We start from the raw sequence: 21,617 nt of genomic DNA, 5'->3' as shown, positions 1-21,617 counted from the left end.
GCTATGTTCATGCCACTGCACTCCAGTCTGGGCAACACAATGAGATCCTATCTCTAAAAAAATAAAAAACAAAAGTTTATCTTTGCTCATTTAATGTTGATTCACCCAGGTTTTTATCCAAGGTGGGAGTAACAGCTTTGGGATGGTGATATTAGGAGGCCTTGGCCCAGAGCCCAATGTGGAACTGACATTGGTGTTTGGAAGGATGTCAGTCCTTCTGGTAAAACTGTCACATGTGATAACTTGGAAGGGAATAAATGTAACAAGCTTGAAACCTTACGTGAAGAACTTGGAAAACAATCTTAGTACCATGGTTGTTATTAACTGCATTTGCCAAGTTATTTTTTTCTCTTTTTTGGAGAGTCTCACTCTGTCACCCAGGCTGGAGTGCAGTGGCGTGATCTCGGCTCACTGCAACCTCCGCCTCCCAGGTTCAAGTGATTCTCCTGCCTCAGACTCCCCAGTAGCTAGGATTACAGGCACCTGCCACCACACCCAGCTAATTTTTGTATTTTTAGTAGAGATGAGGTTTCACCATGTTGGCCAGGCTGGTCTTGAACGCCTGTCCTCAGGTGATCCACCCACCTCAGCCTCCCAAAGTGCTAGGATTACAGGTGTGAGCCACCGCACCCAGCCAGATTTTTTAAAGCCAGTTTGAAAGCAGGAATGACAGGTAATGTGTACAGCAAATGAGGGATGGAGCTAAAAGTCATGCAAAATGGTGGAGCAGGGAACCCATCCTAATAGGCCTTACAAATACCACTCCCCTCTCTCAGGACAGAGGTCCCTCAAATGGTCTCCAGTGTCATTTCATAATTGTTACTGACCAGTGACTTCATTCTTCCCCTTTCTGAAGGCAAGTGCTTCCTGCAATTTTTCTGTCCCTGTCCCACCACGGTGTACTGGGTGTGTAGATCCTGGTCTCCACACACAATTTTAGCTCAATGCCTGACTAGTAGGCACTTTTAGGTTTTCTCCCATGATAAGTATATGTTCTTGAAGGAAGGAGAATAAAATTATTGAAAGAGTGGCCTGTTGTTGTCATTAGAGCGATTCACAAATACTGGACAAAAAGTAGGGTTGCAGTTCCCTGCACAACTGAAGTTGGGTGTGGCTATGAATTGCTTGGTCCATTGAAAACAGAAGTCACGTGTATCAATTTCAGGCGAGTTTTCAAAGCCAATGCCTGTTTCATTACCTGTTTTCTTTCTTGGTTCTGTCACAATGGCTGGTGATCTTCCAGTTCTGCTTTGTTAGCCTAGGTCAACCCCTGATGAGTATTTAGCATATAAGACATAAATCTTTAAGCCAGTAATTTTTTTGGGTGTTTTAAAGCAACACACCAGGCTGGGCATGGTGGCTCACGCCTGTAATCCCTACATTTTGGAAGGCCAATGTGGTGGATCACCTGAGGTTAGGAGTTCGAGACCAGCCTGGTCAATACGATGAAACCCCATCTCTACTAAAAATACAAAAAATTAGCCGGGTGTGGTGGTGGGCACCTGTCATCCCAGCTACTTGGGAGGCTGAGGCACGACAGTTGCTTGAACCCAGTAGGTGGAGGTTGCAGTGAGCTGAGATTGCGCCACTGCACTCCTGCCTGGGCAACAGAATGAGACTCTGTCTCAAAAAAAAAAAACACAAAAAACACAAAGCAACATAACCAGTCTATCTTGACTGATAAGAGAAATTGGGAAAACTGTCAGTTATGCCTCCTGTACTGTTTTTAGCTTTGAAATGTCTCCATGCCCACAAAGCTACCCTTAATCTTCCTACTATGTTACCATATCATATGATCAGTGGGACCACGTTTCTGATTCCAGTCTTATTATTCTCCCCAAACAAAACTTGAGTTTTCTCAAGCACCGATTCCATCAAGGTCATAAGCCCTCAATGGCTTCCTATTCACCCTTGGGAATGGTCCAAATGTTTTGTTTTTTTTTTCAGGTAGAGTCTCGCTGTCTCTCAGGCTGGAGTGCGGTGGCACAATCTCGGCTCACTGCAAGCTCCGCCTCCCAGGTTCATGCCATTCTCCTGCTTCAGCCTCCAGAGCAGCTGGGACTACAGGGGCCCGCCACTACACCCAGCTAATTTTTTTTGGTGTTTTTAGTAGAGATGGGGTTTCACCGTGTTAGCCAGGATGGTCTCGATCTCCTGACCTCGTGATCCGCCTGCCTCGGCCTCCCAAAGTGCTGGGATTACAGGCGTGAGCCACAGCGCCGGGCCCCAAATGTTTTAAAACACAGTTGGAAAGGCCAGTCCAGCACTGCTGGTGACTCTTACCCTGCCCTCTGCTGGGTGGAATCTGTCCTTCTGGATTCATCTCACTGCTGCAGCCACCTTTTTTCTGTTCGTCATACTCAGCTGCTTTTAGCTTCTCAAAACTTGCCAAGCTATTGGCTAGCTACCTGCAATACCTTCTCTAGCTAGTGTAAGGTCTGCCATCCTTCAGATCTTAGCTCAAACATCTCTTTTTATTTTTTGAGACAGAGTCTCGCTCTTTCGCCCAGGCTGGAGTGCAGTGGTGCGATCTCGGCTCACTGCAAGCTTTGCCTCCTAGGTTCATGCCATTCTCCTGCCTCAGCCTCTGGAGTAACTGGGATTACAGGCACCCGCCACCACGCCCGGCTAATTTTTTGTATTTTTTAGTAGAGACGGGGTTTCACCGTGTCAGCCAGGATGGTCTCGATCTCCTGACCTTGTGATCCGCACGCCTCAGCCTCCCAAAGTGCTGGAAATACAGGTGTGAACCACCGCACCCACCCTCAAACGTCTCTTTAGGGAAGGTTTTATTCACCACCCAGACTAGATGTACTATAAGAGCCAGTACTTCTGATGTAACTTAAACGGTGTTACTGCCTTTGGTCAGCTGTTGAGCTAGACTGTACATTGTGAGCAGGGAACATGTTTACTTTGGACACTGGATATTCCCCCCCCCAAAACGATAACCATACTTTTAGTCTAAAAAAGAGCCTAAACATTTTCCATTTTTATAGGTAAGATCTTGCTCTGATGGCCCAGGATGGAGTCCAGTAGCTCACTGAAACCTCAAAATCCTTGGCGCCAAACGATCCTCCCACTCCAGCCAGAGGTGTGCACCACCATGCCTGGCTAATTAAAAAAATATTTTTGTGCAGATGAAGGTCTCGCTATGTTGCCCAGGCTGGTCTTGAGCTCCTGGTCTCAAGGAATCCTCCTGCCTCAGCCCCCAAAGTGCTGGGATTAAAGATATGAGCTACCGTGCCTGGCCTTTTATTTTTGTCTACTCACATTTTCGAAATCTGAATGAAGCCAATAACGACCTTAATTCTAAGTTGCTTAAATTTTCTAACCAAAAGCTGAGAGTTGACTAAAACAGTGACTTATGTTTTAGAATATTCTATATTTAAACAAACTAAACTGCCATTTCCATCCATGATTTCACCCTGTGACTATCATTTTTTAGCTATGGAACATTTTTGAAATGCCATATATGAATATATGATGGTGATGCAAGAAAACGGATTGATGCTATCTAGGGGGAATTATGCATTCAAATCTGTAAGACTGAAATCTTACCCTCAAAGAATGTTTAGGAGATTAAAACACCAAACATATCTTATACTCAGTTACATATATTTGGTAGTATTGTGTCCGGAATTGGTGGGTTCTTGGTCTCGCTGACTTCAAGAATGAAGCCACGGACCCTGGTGGTGAGTGTTACAGTTCTTAAAGATGGTGTATCCGGAGTTTGTTCCTTCAGATGTTCAGATGTGTCCGCAGTTTCTTCCTTCTGGTAGGTTTGTGGTCTCGCTGACTTCAGGAGTTGAAGCTGCAGACCTTCAAGGTGAGTGTTATGGCTCTTAAAGGCAGCGTATCTGGAGTTGTTCATTCTTCCTGGTGGGTTTATGGTCTGGCTAACTTCAGGAGTGAAGCTGCAGACTTTCCCGGTGTTACAGCTCATAAAGGCAGCATAAACCCAAAGAGTGAACAGCTGCAAAACTTACTGTAAAGAGCAAAGAACAAATCCTCTACCATGTGGAAGGAGACCTGAGCAGGTTGCGACGGGCTAGGGGGCGAAGCCTGCTTTTATTCCCTTATCTGACCACCGCCCACATCCTGCTGATTGGTCCATTTTAGAGAGAGCTGATTGGTCCATTTTGACAGAGTGCTGATTAGTGCGTTTACAATCCCTGAGCTAGACACAGAATGCTGATTGGTAAGTTTACAATCTTTTAGCTAGACCGACAGCTAGACAGAAAAGTTCTCAAGTCCCCACTAGGTTAGCTAGATACGGAGTACTGATTGGTAATTTACAAACCTTGAGCTAGACAGGGTGCTGATTTTTGCGTTTATGATCCCTTAGCTAGACATAAAAGTTCTCCAAGTCCCCACTAGACTCGGGCTCAGCTGACTTCACCTAGCAGACTGCTCGCCAGTCCCAAGCCAGGCCTGCACTCCTCAGCCCTTGGGCGGTTGATGGGACCGGGCGCCACGGAGCGGGGGGCGGCGCCCATCGGAGACACTGGGGCGCGCGGGAGCCCGCCGCGGAGGGGAGGGCTCGGACATGACAGGCTGCAGGTCGCGAGCCCTGCCCTGCGGGGAGGCGGCCGAAGCCCAGCGAGAATTCGAGCACGGTGCATGTGGGGGCCGGCAGTGCTGGGGGACCCGGCACAACCTCTGCAGCTGTTGACCCGGGTGCTAAGTCCCTCACTGCCCTGGGCCGGCGACGCCGGCTGGCACCTCCGAGTGCGGGGCCCGCCGAGCCCGCGCCCGCCAGAACTCACGCTGACCTGTGAGCGCCGCGGGCAGCCCCGGTTCCCGCCCGCGCCTCTCCCTCCACACCTCCCCGCAAGCAGAGGGAGCAGGCTCCAGCCTCCGCCAGCCCGGAGGCTTCCACAGTGCCGTGGCGGGCTGAAGGGCTCCTCAAGCGCCGCCAGAGTGGACGCTGAGGCCGAGGAGGCGCTGAGAGTGAGAGCTGCTAGCACATTGTCACCCCTCAATATCACTGCGGTGGTTTAGAAAGATGTCCAAAAACGCTTTGACATCCCCGCCTTCAACAGATGAAGCTTAATATTCCTCCCACTGAGTGTGGGCCAGATCCAGCAACTAGATTCTAACATACAATATGGCAGCCCAAGATTCAGTTATAAGACTGTGCTTTTGGCTGGGCATGGTGGCTCACGCCTGTAATCTCAGCACTTTGGGATGCCAAGGTGGGCATATCACTTGAGGTCAGTAGTTTGAGACCAGCCTGGCCAACATGGTGAAACCCCGTCTCTGCAAAATACGAAAATTAGCCGGGCATGTTGATGGGCACCTGTAATCCCAGCTACTCGGGAGGCTGAGGCAGGAGAATCGCTTGAACCCGGGAGGCAGAGGTTGCAGTGAACTGAGATCGCGCCACTGCACTCCCGTCTGGGCAACAGAGCAAGACTCCATCTCAAAAATCGCTTTCAACTTGGGTGTGTACTCTCTTGGATCACTTGCCTTGGGGGAAACCAGCTACCCTGCTGTGCACTGTCCTATGGAAAGACCCAAGTGGGCATGAAATGGAAGAAGGTCTCTGTCCAACACCTAGCAAGGAACATCTGCCTTTCATCTAGCAGGCTGCAAAGAACCGAGGCCAATTACCACATTAGTGGATTTGAAAGGGGACCTTTCATCCAGCCAATCCTTGAGATGACTGTAGCCCAGGATGACTCTAACCTTGTGAAGAACTCTGAACCAGAACCATTGATCTTAGCTACTTCCAGATTTGTGACTCACCTGTGGGATAATACGTATTCACAGTTTTAAGCTGCTAAGTTCTGGGGTAATGTCTTATGGATAATACAATGGCTTATAGCTTGAAAAGCTCCCTATTGCCAAATGAGGCATAAATCAAGGAAGATATTTTTCACCAAGCAGCCCCAAGATAGCATATTCAATTATGTTTTTAGAAGTGATATACTTACTAAAACCACGCTGTTACTGCTCAATTTTTTGAAATTAAGGGCATGAATCCTCTTTGGAATTTCCCTTGATGGCGTCAATTCAGAATTTAAAGGCATTTTTGTCATTTGCAGTAAGTCTGGTGGTTAATGAGTAAATCTGTTTATTACGGGTCAATCTTAAGGTATACTTCCAAAGAAAAGGGCTTTTCTGTCTTAAGAATGTTTGATATAACACCAGCACAATCAAAATGGCTGTATATTTCCAAAACAACTAGCTTGAAAGATGGAACTAATTTGGATGTGTAATTTAAAATTCTTCCTCCCAACTATCACTATTATGGTCGTATCTCACAGGATGGGTAAATCATGCCAGATTTTTTGAAAACCAAATAGATACTGGGGGATTTGTATACCTTGTGACATCTATATTTAAAGTAGTCTTCTTTGGAATCAACAGAAATTACCACTAGATGCCACTGTTGTTGCTTTCTTAGAAATCACTGGGTTAGGTCAGTAAAGAGCCAAGACCCTGTTTTTACTACACAGAAGTTTATTGTGAAAGTAAATTAAACAAACACACAGTATGGCTAATGGAGGCAAAAGCAATCTGGTAGCTTAAGGCAAGTTTTAATGGAGATGAATTTAGAAAAGATGATGCAATGATGTAATTTTGTTTAAATACAGATTATGAAAAAATATCAAACTGCATCAATAACTTAATAGAAGTAGTTTTCAAAGCCTGTACTACTGGAGAAAAAGGGCTCATCATCTTAATGCCAGCATTAAGACAGACAGAAGCAGCACGGTGCTAAATGACAGGAAAATCCAGTATTTACAGAAGGATGGTAATAGGAACATTTAATAGCATTTGATCTTATTTACTGGTGGACTGAAAGCCCTTAGCTAGACAACAGAGGAAAATGTACCATCATCATGTTATTTAAAAAAATTTAACTGCAGAAATAAAAAACCAAGGAGCTCTGTAATAAAGTAACATAAAACACCACTGTAAGGATCACTTAAAAAGCAATTCCCTCAGGGCAAATTAGGGCACTGAGTGTGTAAACATGTGAGCTGTACACCACCAAAACCAACCAAATTCATTCATAGTACTTATAGTTATGCAAGATCAGCATGGCCTTTAATGATGCATTATTGTTTATAACAATTTAAACACACTTCTTACCATGCATGACTTCAAATATATAACAAATATTTTTATTCTGATACAGGATATCTGTTTATGAAATAAGACCTATATACAATGAAAGTAACACCTCCCTCATCAATCAAGTACAGTTATATGCTTTTTAAATGCAATGACCTTATTCAGACTTCAGTTCATTTTCTGAATTGACTGTGTCAGTTTTTCACCCTTTAAAATAATGCCATTTTATGATAAAATACATTTTTCAAAAATTCAGAAATGTAGTAACATTTAATAAATGTGACCATGAAAAATATTTGTAAAGAGGTGCCAAATGACTTAGCACTTTTTTCCAGTCTGTATCTAAAAAAAAAAGTTGCACTCAGTTTGACAGTAAGCCTATTTAAAAAATATTCTTACATTAATTTATCTTGAAAGGTTCTATTAATAGTCCTTTTGCAAAATACCATATATATAACTGTGAATGTTTTTTCCAGAATTAATGGAAGAAAATGTATCCTCTGCACAGATGAACATTTTCTCTCTAAAACTAATCTTTCATCATCACCCAGCATGTTTTTACAAAAGCATGCAATATAAAATACACATAAAAGCAGCTATCTTAAACATGATTTTAATATAGTATTACCTTTGTAGCTGATTCATCACTGTCTCCAGTTTAATATGCTGTTACATACATGAAGAAGCTCCAGTATCCCTTTTCTGATTGACTTTTTAAAAAAATCCCTGAATAAAACAGAAGCCAGCCTGTGACTTCTTTAGGCATTTCAGTAGAAGATCATCTATAGAGAATATCTCCAACCAAACTCATGATTACAGAACAGAAGCTAAAACAATCTGGGGCAGAGTACAGAGTTAATACCAATTTAAAACTTCTATGTTTAAAAATAAAGAGCCTGTAATCCCAGTACTCTGGGACGCTGACGCAGGAGGATCGCTTGATGCCAGGAGTTCGAGACCTGGGCAACACTGTGAGACCCTGTCTCTATTAAAAAAAGAAAGAAAGAAAGAAAGAAAGACAGAGTGCTGATTACTAGCATTTAAAAGGATACTGCAACTTTAATAACTGTAAACTTTGTCAGAAGGCTGTGGCAGACAGCTCTATGCTACTAGGTTTTTAGCCTGTAAATAATGCAAACATCAGCAGTTTTAAAATGCTATAGACTATAAAAACACAAAAGGAAATGGGGCAAACAAAACAAAAAACAAGAATGCTTATCTAAAATGAAGCTGTATAACCAAAACATCTAGAAGTACAAAAAAAAATTAGAAAAAATGATTAGAGAAAACCCTCTGATATAATTTTAGTTTCTTGAACTGTTTTTAAATGACATGAACTTTTAAATTAAAGTGGAAGTAAAGGAGCTTTACAAGTAGATAGTTTTAACTCCCTAAAATAATGCCAACAAGGTAAGCTTGCATAGAAAAAAAACTTCAAATTATTACTGGCTACATGCTTAAAAAATCAGAAATGCAGGTATAATCATAGTGCAAAACCATGGCAGTTTGTGATGTCTATTACTGCCTAAGGTTGAGAAACAGACCGCAGTACCTCCAGTTATCACAGTTTCTGGTCTTTTAATCAATTATTTCTGCCAACTAGAAGCAATGTCTATGTAAAGATGGGTGGCACACATCTGCTGTGCTATTAATTAACGAAGTTTGAGGTCATCACCACCACCTAAATTGGAACCAGGACTAGGGTCTTGTTGTCTTCTTGCCTGCAATGACAAAATCATAATTTGGGGTCAAAAAGTGTTTCGACAATAAAAATGCTAGATATATAAAATACAAGACAGTAGCACATAGAAAAACTTCATAACTAAAAAGTTTTCAACCAATATATTCAACATGTAACAGGCAAAAAACAAAACAAAACAAAAAAACAATTAAAATAGTCTGACATATTTTACTAAAGTTTCCTTAACAATCAAGAATAAAAATCATTTTTATTCAAAAGACAATCACCATAAATATGTACTGCATATAAAAGAAGAACGAATCTAGCGCTGGGCTCAGTGGCTCACGCCTGTAATCCCAGGACTTTGGGAGGCTGAGGTGGGCAGATCATTTGAGGTCAGGAGTTTGAGACCAGCCTGGCCAAAATGGTGAAACCCTGTCTCTATGAAAAATACAAAAAAATTAGCCAGACATGGTGGCAGGCACCTGTAATCCCAGCTGCTTGGGAGGTTGAGGCACGAGAATCCCTTGAACCTGGGAGGTGGAGGTTGCCATGAGCTGAGATCACACCACTGCACTCCAGCCTGGATGACACGAGTGAGGTTCCATCTCAAAAAAACAAAAAACAAAAAACAAAAAAAACCAACAACAAATCTATATTTGCAGTTTTGGAAAAAAGAGTATTTAACACATTAGCCAAGTGCCTTAGAAGCAAACTCTTCCTTTTAGTAACAGCTGACATTTATTGAGTATCAGCTGTCTGCAGGCACTGTTCTAAGTACTTTCCATTAATTAAATCATTTTTTAGAGAGATGAGGTCTTGCTATGTTGCCTGGGCTGGACTACAGTGGCTATTCACAGGTAAGAACATAGCAAATTACAGCCTCAAACTCCTGGGCTCAACCAATCTTCCTGTCTCACTCAGCCTCCCAAGTAACTAGAACTATAGGCACATGCCATAGGATGTGGCTAGAACTAATTTAATCCCTCCCAACAACCTATGACATAAGTGCTATTATTTATCTCTATTTACAAATAAAAAAACTAAGTCACAGAGAAATATATGTTCCACTAATTATATGACTGAAAACTGTAGCACTTTATTATGGATAAGGTATTGTCTCGTATGTTAAAAATAGAAATATAAAATTAGAGTCCTTGGTGTACTTATATTCCCAGATTTTTTTTTTTTTTGAGACGGAGTTTTACTCTTGTTGCCCGGGCTGGAGTGCAATGGCGCAATCTCCACTCACTGCAACCTCGCCTCCCCGGTTCCAGCGATTCTCCTGCCTCAGCCTCCTCAGTAGCTGTGATTAAAGGCATGCGCCACCACGCCCGGCTAATTTTGTAGTTTACTATTAGTAGAGACGGGGTTTCTCCATGTTGGTCAGGCTGGTCTCGAACTCCCGACCTCAGGTGATCTGCCTGCCTTGGCCTCCCAAAGTGCTGGGATTACAGGTGTGAGCCACCGCGCCTGGCCCCAGATGTATTTTTTGTTTGTTTGTTGTTTTTTTGAGACAGGGTCTCACTCTATTGCCCAGGCTGGAGTGCAATGGCACAATCTCTGCTGACTGCAACTTCTGCCTCCCGGGCTCAAGCAATCCTCCCACCTCAGCCTCCTGAGTAGCTGGGACCACAGGCACACGCCACCACACCTGGCTAAATTTTGTATTCTTTGTAGAGACAGGGTTTCACCATGTAGACGGGGCTGGTCTTGAACTTCTGGGCTCAAGCCATCTGCCTGTCTTGGCCTCCCAAAATGCTGGAATTACAGGTGTGAGTCACCATGTACCACCCAGATTTTTTTTTTTTTTTTTTTTGAGACGGAGTCTCGCTCTGTCGCCCAGGCTGGAGTGCAGTGGTGCCATCTTGGTTCACTGCAAGCTCCGCCTCCTGGGTTCACGCCATTCTCCTGCCTCAGCTGCCCAAGTAGCTGGGACTACAGGCGCCTACCACCACACCCGGCTAATTTTTTATATTTTTAGTAGAGACGGGGTTTCACCATGTTAGCCAGGATGGTCTCGATCTCCTGACCTCGTGATCCTCCCACCTCGGCCTCCCAAAGTGCTGGGATTACAGGTGTGAGCCACCGTGCCTGGCCCAGATATATTGTTATAACAATATTTAACAATTAAGAAGCTTCACTAGGTCTATGACATAAAAATTAGAAAAAAAAAAAAAAAAACTCCCTGTTGATCACACACCTCTGTTTTATAAAAAAAGAGGCTTGACAATTATAAACACCGAGATTTCAAGATTCACTTTAGAGTAAACATTCCTATTTAAACCACTTAGGTAAATTACTTAATAGGGAGACTATATATATATACATAGTTTACTTCTCAAATTATAGTATGTGGTTATTCTGTAAGTTTTCTTTACTGCCTCCAAATGTTGGCCAAGCACAAACATCTGTTTGTATCCAGAATCTATACTAAGTACTTTCCATGAAAGTGGAAATATTATTATTATTATTTTGAGACAGAGTCTTCTCTGTTCCCCAGGCTGGAGTGCAGTAGTGCAATCTCAGCTCACTGCAACCTCCGCCTCCCAGGTTCAAGTCATTCTCCTGCCCAGCCTCCAGAGTAGCTGGGATTATAGGCGTGCACCACTACACCTGGCTAATTTAAAAAATATTTTTAGTAGAGATGGGGTTTTGCCATGTTGGCCAGGCTGGTCTCAAACTCCTGGGCTCAAGTGATCCACCCACATCAGTCTCCCCAAAGTGCTAGGATTACAGGCATGAGCCACCATGCCCGGCTGAACTAATTTTTTTTAAGAGATGACGTCGGCTGGGCACAGTGGCTCATGCCTGTAATCCCAGCACTTTGGGAGGTCAAGGTGGGCAGATCACCTGAGGTCAGGAGTTCGACACCAGCCTGGCCAACATGGCAAAACCCCATCTCTATTAAAATACAAAAATTAGCTGGGTGTGGTCGTGGGCACCTGTAACCCCAGATACTCGGGAGGTTGAGGCAGGAGAATCGCTTGAACCTGGGAGGCGGAGGTTGTGGTGAGCCGAGATTGCGCCGTTACACTGCAGCCTGGCCAACAGAGTTGAAACTCTGTCTCAAAAAAAACCAAAAAAAACAAAAACAAACAAACAAACGAAAGACAAAAAACAAAAAAAGAGATGAGGTCTTGCAGTGCTGCCCAGGCCGGAGTGCAGGGGCTATTCACAGGCACAAACACAGCACCCTACAGCCTCCAACTCCTGGGCTCAAGTCCTCCTGCCTCACCTTCCCAAGTAGCAAGAGTTTTCCTATGTTAGATAACGGCAACTCCATTTTACCAGTTGTTTGAGCAAAAAGCTTTCCTCTGTCGCCAGGCTGGAGTGTAGTGGCACAATCTTGGCACACCATAACCTCCGCCTCCTGGGTTTAAGCAATTCCCCTGCCTCAGCCTCCTAAGTAGCTGGAACTACAGGCATGCACCACCACGCCTGGCTAATTTTTTGTATTTTAGTAGAGATGGGGTTTCACTATGTTTGCCATGATGGTGGTCAGCCCTCCTCAGCCTCCCAAAGTGCTGGGATTACAGGCGTGAGTCACCGCGCCCAGCCTTTTTTTTTTGAGACAGAATTTCACGCTTGTTGCCCAGGCTGGAGTGCAATGGCCTGATCTCAACTCACTGTATGTAACCTCAGCCTCCCAGGTTCAAGCAATTCTCATGCCTCAGCCTCCTGAGAAGCTGGCATGTGCTACCATGACCAACTAATTTTTTTTTTAAGTAGAAACAGGGTTTCACCATGTTGGCCACGCTGATTTTGAACTCCTGACCTCAGGTGATCCGCCTGCCTCGGCTTCTCAAAGTACTGGAATTTACAGGCGTGAGCCACCAAACCCGGCCTCTTTCTTAAAATTTTGATATATTTCTCTAGCATGTTTTAACTGCTTTTGTAAGCAGAATGGACAATGACTAAATTTTAGCACATTCTTTTCAATTAAATAGGTTATAGTGCATAATCACAGACCGAAAGAGTTGCGGAATACATATGCATGAGAAAAGCAATTTATGTTCCATACACAATCAATGCTAAACGTAGTGTAAGGACAGATCAATTCTGCAAAATCAGAGATGGTGATATAAGCATCTGCTTTCAGTCAATGAAGGTTAGAAAGGGGCTGAGCAATGAAGAAACACTGAGAAAAAATCAATCCTAATTATATATGTACAAATCACTACTAACCTACCAACAATACTTTGTGAAAAGAGTATTTCAGCTTTTGTGTCTTGGGGCAAAAGTAATTTTCGAATTATTTTAATAATAACAGGATTACTCCAAATATATGACAAAGAACAGTCATCAGCAGCTGGAGTTTTCCCTACTCGTCACAGCTGCACAGAAATAGCCATGGATTTGTTTAAAATATTACATTTTTGATAAAAGCACAGAGAACAGGAGTAAAGAAAAGTTGTTTTGCTATTATTTTTGGGTTTCGTTTCTATTTACATTGTGAAGGCACTGAGGAAGATGTAAGGAAAGACACTGTGATGAAGAGTCAAGAGTAGGAACAAAAAGGAGGGGCCCGGGGGCATGGTGCCTCATGCTAGTAAATCCCAGCACTCTGGAGGCTGAGGTGGGAGGACTGCTTGAGCCCTGGAGTTTAAGACCAGCCTGGGCAACATAGTGAGATCCCCATCTCTCAAAAAAAAAAAAAAGAGGGAAGAAGTCTAACAGTACAAATGAGAGAAGAGGGAAGAATGAGATATCTGGGAGGACATTTAATGCTAGAAGGGAAGATGTATTGACTGTCATATGAAGGAAACAAATACAGACACAGATTTAGGTTCAGTAAAATAGCTTCCATAGGACTAGAACTTAACAGCTGAATAAGCAGCTGCCTTAAGAAGCAGGACTTCTTACTGTGGCAGTTTTCTAATGAAGGCTGGATGTTTTTGAAGGATTTCCTCTATGGGTAAATAAACTATACTACATGATGGCAAGGAAACTCTGAACTCCATCATCCTAAAAGCATAAAGTTTGTAATTTCTAGTTTCCTTCTCCTTAGTCATAGGCCCTTGATTCTAACCTTTTAATAAGTTATTTCAGAATTGGAGTTTTAATATAAAGCACACATCCATGAGTCTGATTTCAGAACACAAATCTGTTCTTAGTATTTATGAAGAATTAATCTCAACATTTTGTGCTACAGATCTCTTACTACCAGTTGCTCTCCTGTTTTCTCTCAGTATATCATCTCCCAGGAACAAGGCAAATAGAGTTGCTAGGAGGTAGTCATGAGATGACTCCAAATGAGATGAAAGAACAGACACTAGCAGCTTGAGTTTTCCCTACTGGCCAGAGCTATGCAGAAACAGCCACGAGGAGGGGGTATCCAGAATGAAGAAAATTTCTTGGTTGATCTCCATTCTTTTAATATTGAAATCTCAAAAAAAAAAAAAAAAAAAAATTGCTGAAAACTCTTCATGGGAAAATCCCCTAACAACAACAACTACATTTTATTGAGTGTGTACTATGTCCAGATACTGCAGTATTCACTTTATGTTTGATACCTGGCTAAAAGAACGGCTGGGCGTGGTGGCTCATGCCTACAGTTTACAGCACTTTCGGAGTCTGAGGTGGAACAATTACTTGATCCCAGAAGTTCAAGACCAGCCTGAGTGACACAGTGAGATCCTGCCCCTACAAATAATTTTCAAAAGTTAGCTGGGCATGGTAGCACATGGCTGGAATTCCAGCTACTTGGAAGGCTGAGGCATGAATTGCTTGAGCCCAGGATATTACGGCTGCAGTGAGCTGTAAGACTGCAACACTCGGCTCACGCCTGTAATCCCCACACTTTGGGAGGCCGAGGCGGGCAGATCACCTGAGGTGAGGAGTTCGAGATCAGCCTGGCCAACATGGTGAAACCCCATCTCTACTAAAAATACAACAATTACTCAGGCATGGTGGTGTGCACCTGTAATCCCAGCTACTCGGGAGGCTGAGGCAGGAGAATCACCTGAACCCAGGAGGCAGAGGTTTCAGTGAGCTGAGATCCGGCCACTGCACTCCAGCCTGGGAAGCAGAGTGAGACTTTATCTCAAAATAAACAAACAAATAAATAAATGAAATTCAGGGGGAAGGAAGGGAGAAAAACAAAATTCTGAACATAGAATTATAGAGTTTTAGAGTGGCAAAGTACTTGAGAGATCTAATTCAACTCTCACTGTGCAGATGACAGCCTAAGATTAAGGTTAAGTGATTTCCCCTAAGTAACATGGTTGGAGGCAGAGTTAGAACACAGAATGAGACCTATGGAAAAGATGAGCCTTTAACTTACAATTGGCATTAATGTCAGCCTCCTTAGTCACTGCTAGTTCTCCCTATTGCTAAGTCTGGAGGAGACGCACAGCACAATTTTTTTTTTTTTTTTTGGAGACGGAGTCTCGCTCTGTCGCCCAGGCTGGAGTGCAGTGGCGCGATCTCGGCTCACTGCAAGCGACCCCTCCTGGGTTCACGCCTTTCTCCTGACTCAGCCTCCCGAGTAGCTAGGACTACAGGCGCCTGCCACCATACCCGGCTAATTTTTTGTATTTTTAGTAGAGATGGGGTTTTATTTACCATGTTAGCCAAGATGGTCTCCATCTCCTGACCTCATGATCCGCCCACCTCGGCCTCCCAAAGTGCTGCGATTACAGGCGTGAGCCACCGCGCCTGGCCTCAAAGCACAAATTTTAAGTCCCAACATGAGAGAAAGGAACGCACTTTCCCCAAACTCATTAAAAAGGTTAAAAAGCAGCCATAAAAAAGAATTGAGTTCATGTCCTTTGCAGGGACATGGATGAAGCTGGAAGCCATCATTCTCAGCAAATTAACACAGGAACAGAAAACCAAATACTGCATGCTCACACTCATAAGTGGGAGTTGAACAATTAGAACACATGGACACAGGGAGGGGAACATCACACACAGGGGCCTATCGAGGGGTCGGGGGGAAGGGGAAGGAGAGCATCAGGAAAAATACCTAATGCATGCAGGGTTTAAAACCTAGATGATCGGGAGGCTGAGGCAGGGGAATCGCCTGAACCCGGGAAGTGGAGGTTGTGGTGAGCCGAGATCGTGCCATTGCACTCTGGCCTGGGCAACAAAAGTGAAACTCTCTCTCAAAACAACAACAACAACAACAACAAAAACCTAGATGATGGGTTGATAGGTGCAGCAAACCACCATGGCACAGGTATACCTATGTAACAAACCTGCACATTCTGCACATGTATCCCAGAACGTAAAGTTAAATTAAAAAAAAATTTTTAAAAGGTTAAAAAAAGGTCAGCAGCCAACTATAAACATCTGTCAGATAAGCAGTCTGCGAGAGCTGGTCCAACAGGCACGTCAAAAAATGTAGTTCTTACAAAGTATGCAACCTAAGGAAAATTTTAAATATAAAGTAACATTTTAAAATGAAATAGTGGGAATTTACATTTCTGGGCTTGGACCACGATGGCTCTATCACTTTAGCTATGTGACCTTAGGCAAGTTTCTTATCCTCTCTTAACTTCGGTTCCTCAAAATGAAGATGTAACTTACAAGAGCATTTAAAAAGCAAATATAAAGACAAAATTATAATGTATTTACTGCCTGGCATATAGGATGCACTCATGATGCTGTTATTATAATAAAGTTGCTCATCACTTCGCATTTACATTTATGAACTTTTCAAATAACTACTCAAATGTTGAAAAATCCATATCCTGCAGATAGAGTAAGTTTTAGAAACTAAAACAAGGCTAAAACAAAATAAATCTTAATAAAGTCTATAGCTCCTCTGATAGAAAACCAAGACTCTCTTCCTCTGGTAGTGGGGGAAGTCAGATTTTGTATCCTTTTCCTCGTTCATTAATCCTCTTCCGATTCTCATTCTCAGTCTGAGTTCATACTCCCAGTTCATTCTCATCTATTGCCATTACCCAAAACACAATCCCAGGAAGGCCTAGTACAGACATGTTCTCATGTTGATTTGTCCATACACAAGAAAGAATAGAGTTAAATAATTTGAAAACTGAAGTCTTTGCAAATTTAAAATAAATAGAGGCTGAGATTTTTTTCTTGGACCACACAGAATTGAAGGCCCCAAAACTATGCAAAATACAAATACAAAAACCACATAAAACTTTTTGCCTGTTTTTATTTCCAAATAGTATCCACATAAAATTCTCCTATGATTTGAATTGTATTAAAATTGCTTATAGTAGGATAAACAATAATTTACCCATTCTCTGACATTAAAGACAACCATTTATTTGCTGCCACTTTATAATCTAACCAAATGTAGGCATTTTTAAGATAATAGAGAAGATATCTTTAAGCACCCTGTCACCTTGGAGCTGAGTTAAAAGCCAAGAGTGCTATATCACAGTTTTAGGTCAAGAGGCCAATAAAGTTGAAGGCAGTCTCTAGAAACAGAGACTAGTGTACAAGTTGCTATCTTTCCAACTTAACTATGATCAGAGCGTGAAATCTGTCTTTTATTAACCTCAATCTTCCTTCACAAAAGACATCTGAATTAGTTATAGACATATATACCCCAAAAAGAAAGGCCATGGGAAACATGTCAACATTTTCAGATCAAGGAAGGATTCTCAGAAAAGGCACTAGGATGCTTCTATATGGCAACAGATGCCAATGGACAACATTTCACAAAAGTAACGTCTGTGATTATTTTTTCTTTTTAAAAGCCTTCTTTTTATACAAGTACAGAATAGTGCCCAAATTGTTAAGTGTGTAATGATGAATTTTCACAAAGCGAACACACCCACCTAACTAGTATCCAGGTCAAGAACTAACATTACCAGAATGTGGGAAGTTCTTTTCATACCCACTTCTAGTCACTACTCAACCCCCAGAGTAACTGGTAGCCTCCAACAGAGCCAAGAAAAGTCCAAAATCCTTTACTGGTTGTTTCAAAAACCAAACCAACCAATCCACCAAACAAAAAACACCATAATCTAAAATAGCTTGGCAAAATAGTATCTTTGACTTTCGAAATCTAAAGTTAGGACATGACTACTTTTACTGCTTTCCTGCCACTCCAGATATGTTGTGATCCAAGTGCACAGAAAGGAGGGGTAAAGAAACTGGCTTCCACTGAGTCCCCATTCTAAGCCTCAGATACTGAGCTCTGAGACAACCTGGGAGGGAGGTTTTAGTGATGAGGCTCAATGAGAATAAGCAACCTTCTCAAAGCTATGTGGCAACAAGTAGTGGAGCCGGGATGCAAAACCTTGTGCTCATTCCACTACATCCAGAGTCCTCGTTATGTTCTGCCACCCACTGGGTTCCATAAAAACACCCCCAGGGACACCGGAGGGACACCAGAACAATCCCTACCCTGGCTTTGCCCAGAGCAGTGCCTTTAAAAAAAATTATTTTATACAGTGGGGCTCTGTATACAATTTCAAATGAAGGAAGGGTTTCACATAAAAACAGCCTATATGCCAGAGAATATAGATAGCAAGGTCTAGAATCTTCTGTTTTCATTATTCTGTGTAATACTAAAAGCAAATTCTGTTTTTTTTTTCTAAATAGGTAATTAATGATACAAAATTCATAAGGTATAGAAGATATACAGTGAAAAATAATAATTTGCTTATTTTGTCCCCCAGATATCTGGTTCTCCCCCATAGTTTCTAGTTCCAGTTTCTTACATATCCTACTAGAGAATGACTATGCACATTCAAACAAAAATCACCCATGGAGTAAGAAAAATACCCAGAGAGTAAGATATTATACACAGTATTCTGTACCTTGTGTATATCATTTTAATGTATATCAGTGATTTAAGAGTATTTGGTAAAGGTTACTAACATAAACAATGCTTCTGCATTTCACTATAGTTTCTCATTTCAAATTAATGATAATCTGCCATTACCTCTGAAAGGTAACGAAAATATTGTACTACTGAAATAGGCTTTTCCAGAAAAATGAGAAAAAGAAAACACTAAATCCTATCATGAAGGATTGAAAACTTTCTAAATTTTACACATGGTGAAATGGAAGCATGCTCAAGGAATTTTAGAATTAGTTTCAGGTTAAAAGACACTGGTGAAAATTAAAACCCCTTGGGCCACCAACCACTTGGAGTTCTACTTCCCCCTCTTAGTAATCTTAACCTTACACATAGATTAAATACTCAGGAGCACCACTGTTACAAGTTTAGAATGGCAGGGCTGGAGGCCTCAGAGGTTATCCAAACAGTGGAGGACATCCCTAAGCCTCTGTGCTGCCAGGATCTCAAGCTTCCACAGGCCGTTTACTGAGTTGCTGCCACCCACGAGTTACCACTGTTCTCTGGCCCTCCTCTCCAGCCAGGCATCAGGACCACCCACTAGAACCATTATTATTCTTTTCTGCCTCAGCCTTTTCTATTCCAGGCAAAACGGTTCTTAATCCCTCCTGGCAGATTTTATTTTTTGGCTTAAGCATCTTTATGGGTGGTGTGGAAATTAATTTGCCAGCACTAAGCTGTATTTGTGCAGGCCTCCTGGTTAGGAAACTGGTTTAAATACTCACTTTTTCTTCCATTAACCAAATATTTGAGGGAGAGCAAGTCAATTAATTTTTTGGAGATTCTCAGTTTCATCAACTGTAATAATGTTAGATTAGATGACGTTTGAATCTCTAAAGATACCTGAATTACAGAGGGGAAATAACATTTTTCTCCGATATTCTCTTTTTAGGGAAAAAAAGGTAAACTGCAAGAAAATAAGCTGACATTAGGAATTTTTTATGGATGGAAAAAAAAAGAGAAGCAAAATACATACACACAAAGTGCCAAAAGACACACAAATCCCAAATTCCACTATGTGATTGCCAGTGCATGTGCTGGAATCAGATTCCAGCCCAATTTTCTAGATGACAGTTCTCTACAAGAACTGATGTTTTAAATTACTGCCATAAGGGACTACAGGATCTTAAATCATTGATGAAAATGTAACTGTTTTCTCTATGCTCTAGGTCATAATGCAGGGAAAGTGCTCTGAAACACTTCAGAGAACTAAAAGGATGTTCTTGTTAGCCGAATAATTCAATTAACTGGAACCAGCATTATGGTGGAGCTTTTAGTGCTAAAGAAGTACTTTAGAGTTATTATTTACTGTAGGCATACACATACCAACCATCATACTAAGTGCTTTACAAGCATTTTCCCATTTAATACTCAATTTCTGTGAGAAAATTAGGGCTCGAGGCAAGTGATAGAGCAGGAATCTCAACTAGGCCTGACTACAAAGCCCATGCTCTCAATCACTGACCAAAAAACAAGTAGAAACAATCTATCTGAGCAAGAAATTATGTGACATTTCTATCAACAGACTATATTTCTGTTCATATATACATATAAACTCACATACCAAAATATACTTCCAACATTTTAAATTAGAAAAATCAAATTAACCATGTATTTATTTAATTTTTTTTTTGTGAGGTCGGGGAGACAGGGTCTTGACCTGTTGCCCAGGCTGGAGTGCAGTGTCACAGTCATAGTTCACTATAGCCTTGACCTCCTGGGCTCAAGCGATCTCCCACCTAGCCTCCCAAGTAGCTGGGAACACAGGCACACGCTACCATGCCCAGCTAGTTTTTAAATTTTTTATAAAGACAAAGTCTTGCTATGTTGCCCAGGCTGGTCTTGAACTCCTGGGCTCAAGCAATCCTCCCTCAGCCTCCCAAGGTGCTGAGATTAAAGGTGTGAGCCACTGCAATTTAGAAGAGACAATTCTTAGTCAATTAATCTAGAGTTTTACGTAAAGCAAAATATATACAAAAGCTTTCAATAGTTGTTCCATTAATTGTCAAATAGTTAATCTCCAAATATAATACAGCTGAAGAGCACTTTTTAGAAAATGATTCCTATATTCATTTAAGGCCATGTTAGCTTGCTCCAGAAATACTGACCAATCACACTCTCTGACTTGGCAGGCTCTCTTACTCCTCCATGCCTTTGCATACACTGTTTGTCCTGCCCAGAATGCTTTCCCCAACTTGTCCAGCTAGCAAAACACATTCTTCCTTCAAATCCCTCTAAATGTACTATCCTGTGAATCTCCCAAGCAGAGGCAGACTTAAGCTTCCTCTACACTGCCGCTGTCCCCTTTTTGAACCTCCATTGTGTACGGTGGTTGCAAAAGTACACTGCAATGATCTGTTTATCCATCATTTTCCCTCAAGACTGAGAGTTGATCAAAGATAGAAACAATGCATTTTAATCTATATATTTCTCAGTCCCTAATGCAGAATACAGCCCAACACACTTGGGGTTTATTACTTTACTTAACTAGTTAATATAAACCAACAGATTATATTTAGAATCTTTCCCGACACCATCAATATGTATTACCTACTTGAACTATCCTAGCAGGCTCTCCTATAATTCTAGTTTTCAGACAGTCAGGATAGGGGCTGTTTTTTGAAGATACAATGAACAACTAAGCAGTGTACAAAGCATTGTGGTAGGTAATGTGGAAGACACAAAAATCAGGGGCTCCATCTCATGGGATTGCCATAAAGTGGAGGGCACTAATGTTTATAATTGTTTCAACATGTTGTAGTAGAAATAAAAAGTGCTACAGAGTGGAAGGGCTTTATGATTATGATTAAGAAGACTGAGAAAGGTCTGACATTTAACGACAACATTCAGGTTGGGCCTTGACGGACAGAAAAGAACATTCTACATCAGGGAACAAATGGCATGAGCAAAAAGGTTCAGAATTACAAAAAATGTATATTATACATTTTAAAGCTTCTAAATTTTACAGATATAGAATGAAAGGGCATGGTGTGGAAGTCTTGTATTCACATATGAAAATCACAAGAATTATAACAGCATCAAAGAAAACAAATATATCACATA

The 21,617-nt window shown here is 41.9% G+C and overlaps 1 protein-coding gene across 12 annotated transcripts in view; it reads right to left on the bottom strand.

Annotated features, from left to right (window-relative positions):
* Nucleotides 1-6,447: 6,447 nt before the first annotated feature.
* CBFB (core-binding factor subunit beta) overlaps nucleotides 6,448-21,617 on the bottom strand; it is a 77,223-nt gene continuing 62,053 nt past the window's right edge. For 9 of the 12 annotated variants that reach the window (XR_012429012.1, XR_012429013.1, XM_045382352.3 and 6 more), the window contains one exon: nucleotides 6,448-8,804. Coding sequence is in view for 10 of the 12 variants with exons in the window: in XM_045382351.3 (XP_045238286.1) it covers nucleotides 8,736-8,804 (69 nt within the window). In the remaining 2 variants the exon portion in view is untranslated. Of the gene's footprint in view, nucleotides 8,805-9,249; nucleotides 9,373-21,617 lie in introns of all 12 variants that reach the window. The other 3 variants (XM_065536870.2, XM_065536872.2, XM_065536871.2) reach the window with 1 other exon arrangement.

This window comes from Macaca fascicularis, chromosome 20, assembly GCF_037993035.2.
Source record: "Macaca fascicularis isolate 582-1 chromosome 20, T2T-MFA8v1.1".
NCBI lineage: Eukaryota > Metazoa > Chordata > Mammalia > Primates > Cercopithecidae > Macaca > Macaca fascicularis.
The sequence above is the reverse complement of the archived record's forward strand: the minus strand, read 5'-3'. Positions and strand labels throughout refer to the sequence as shown.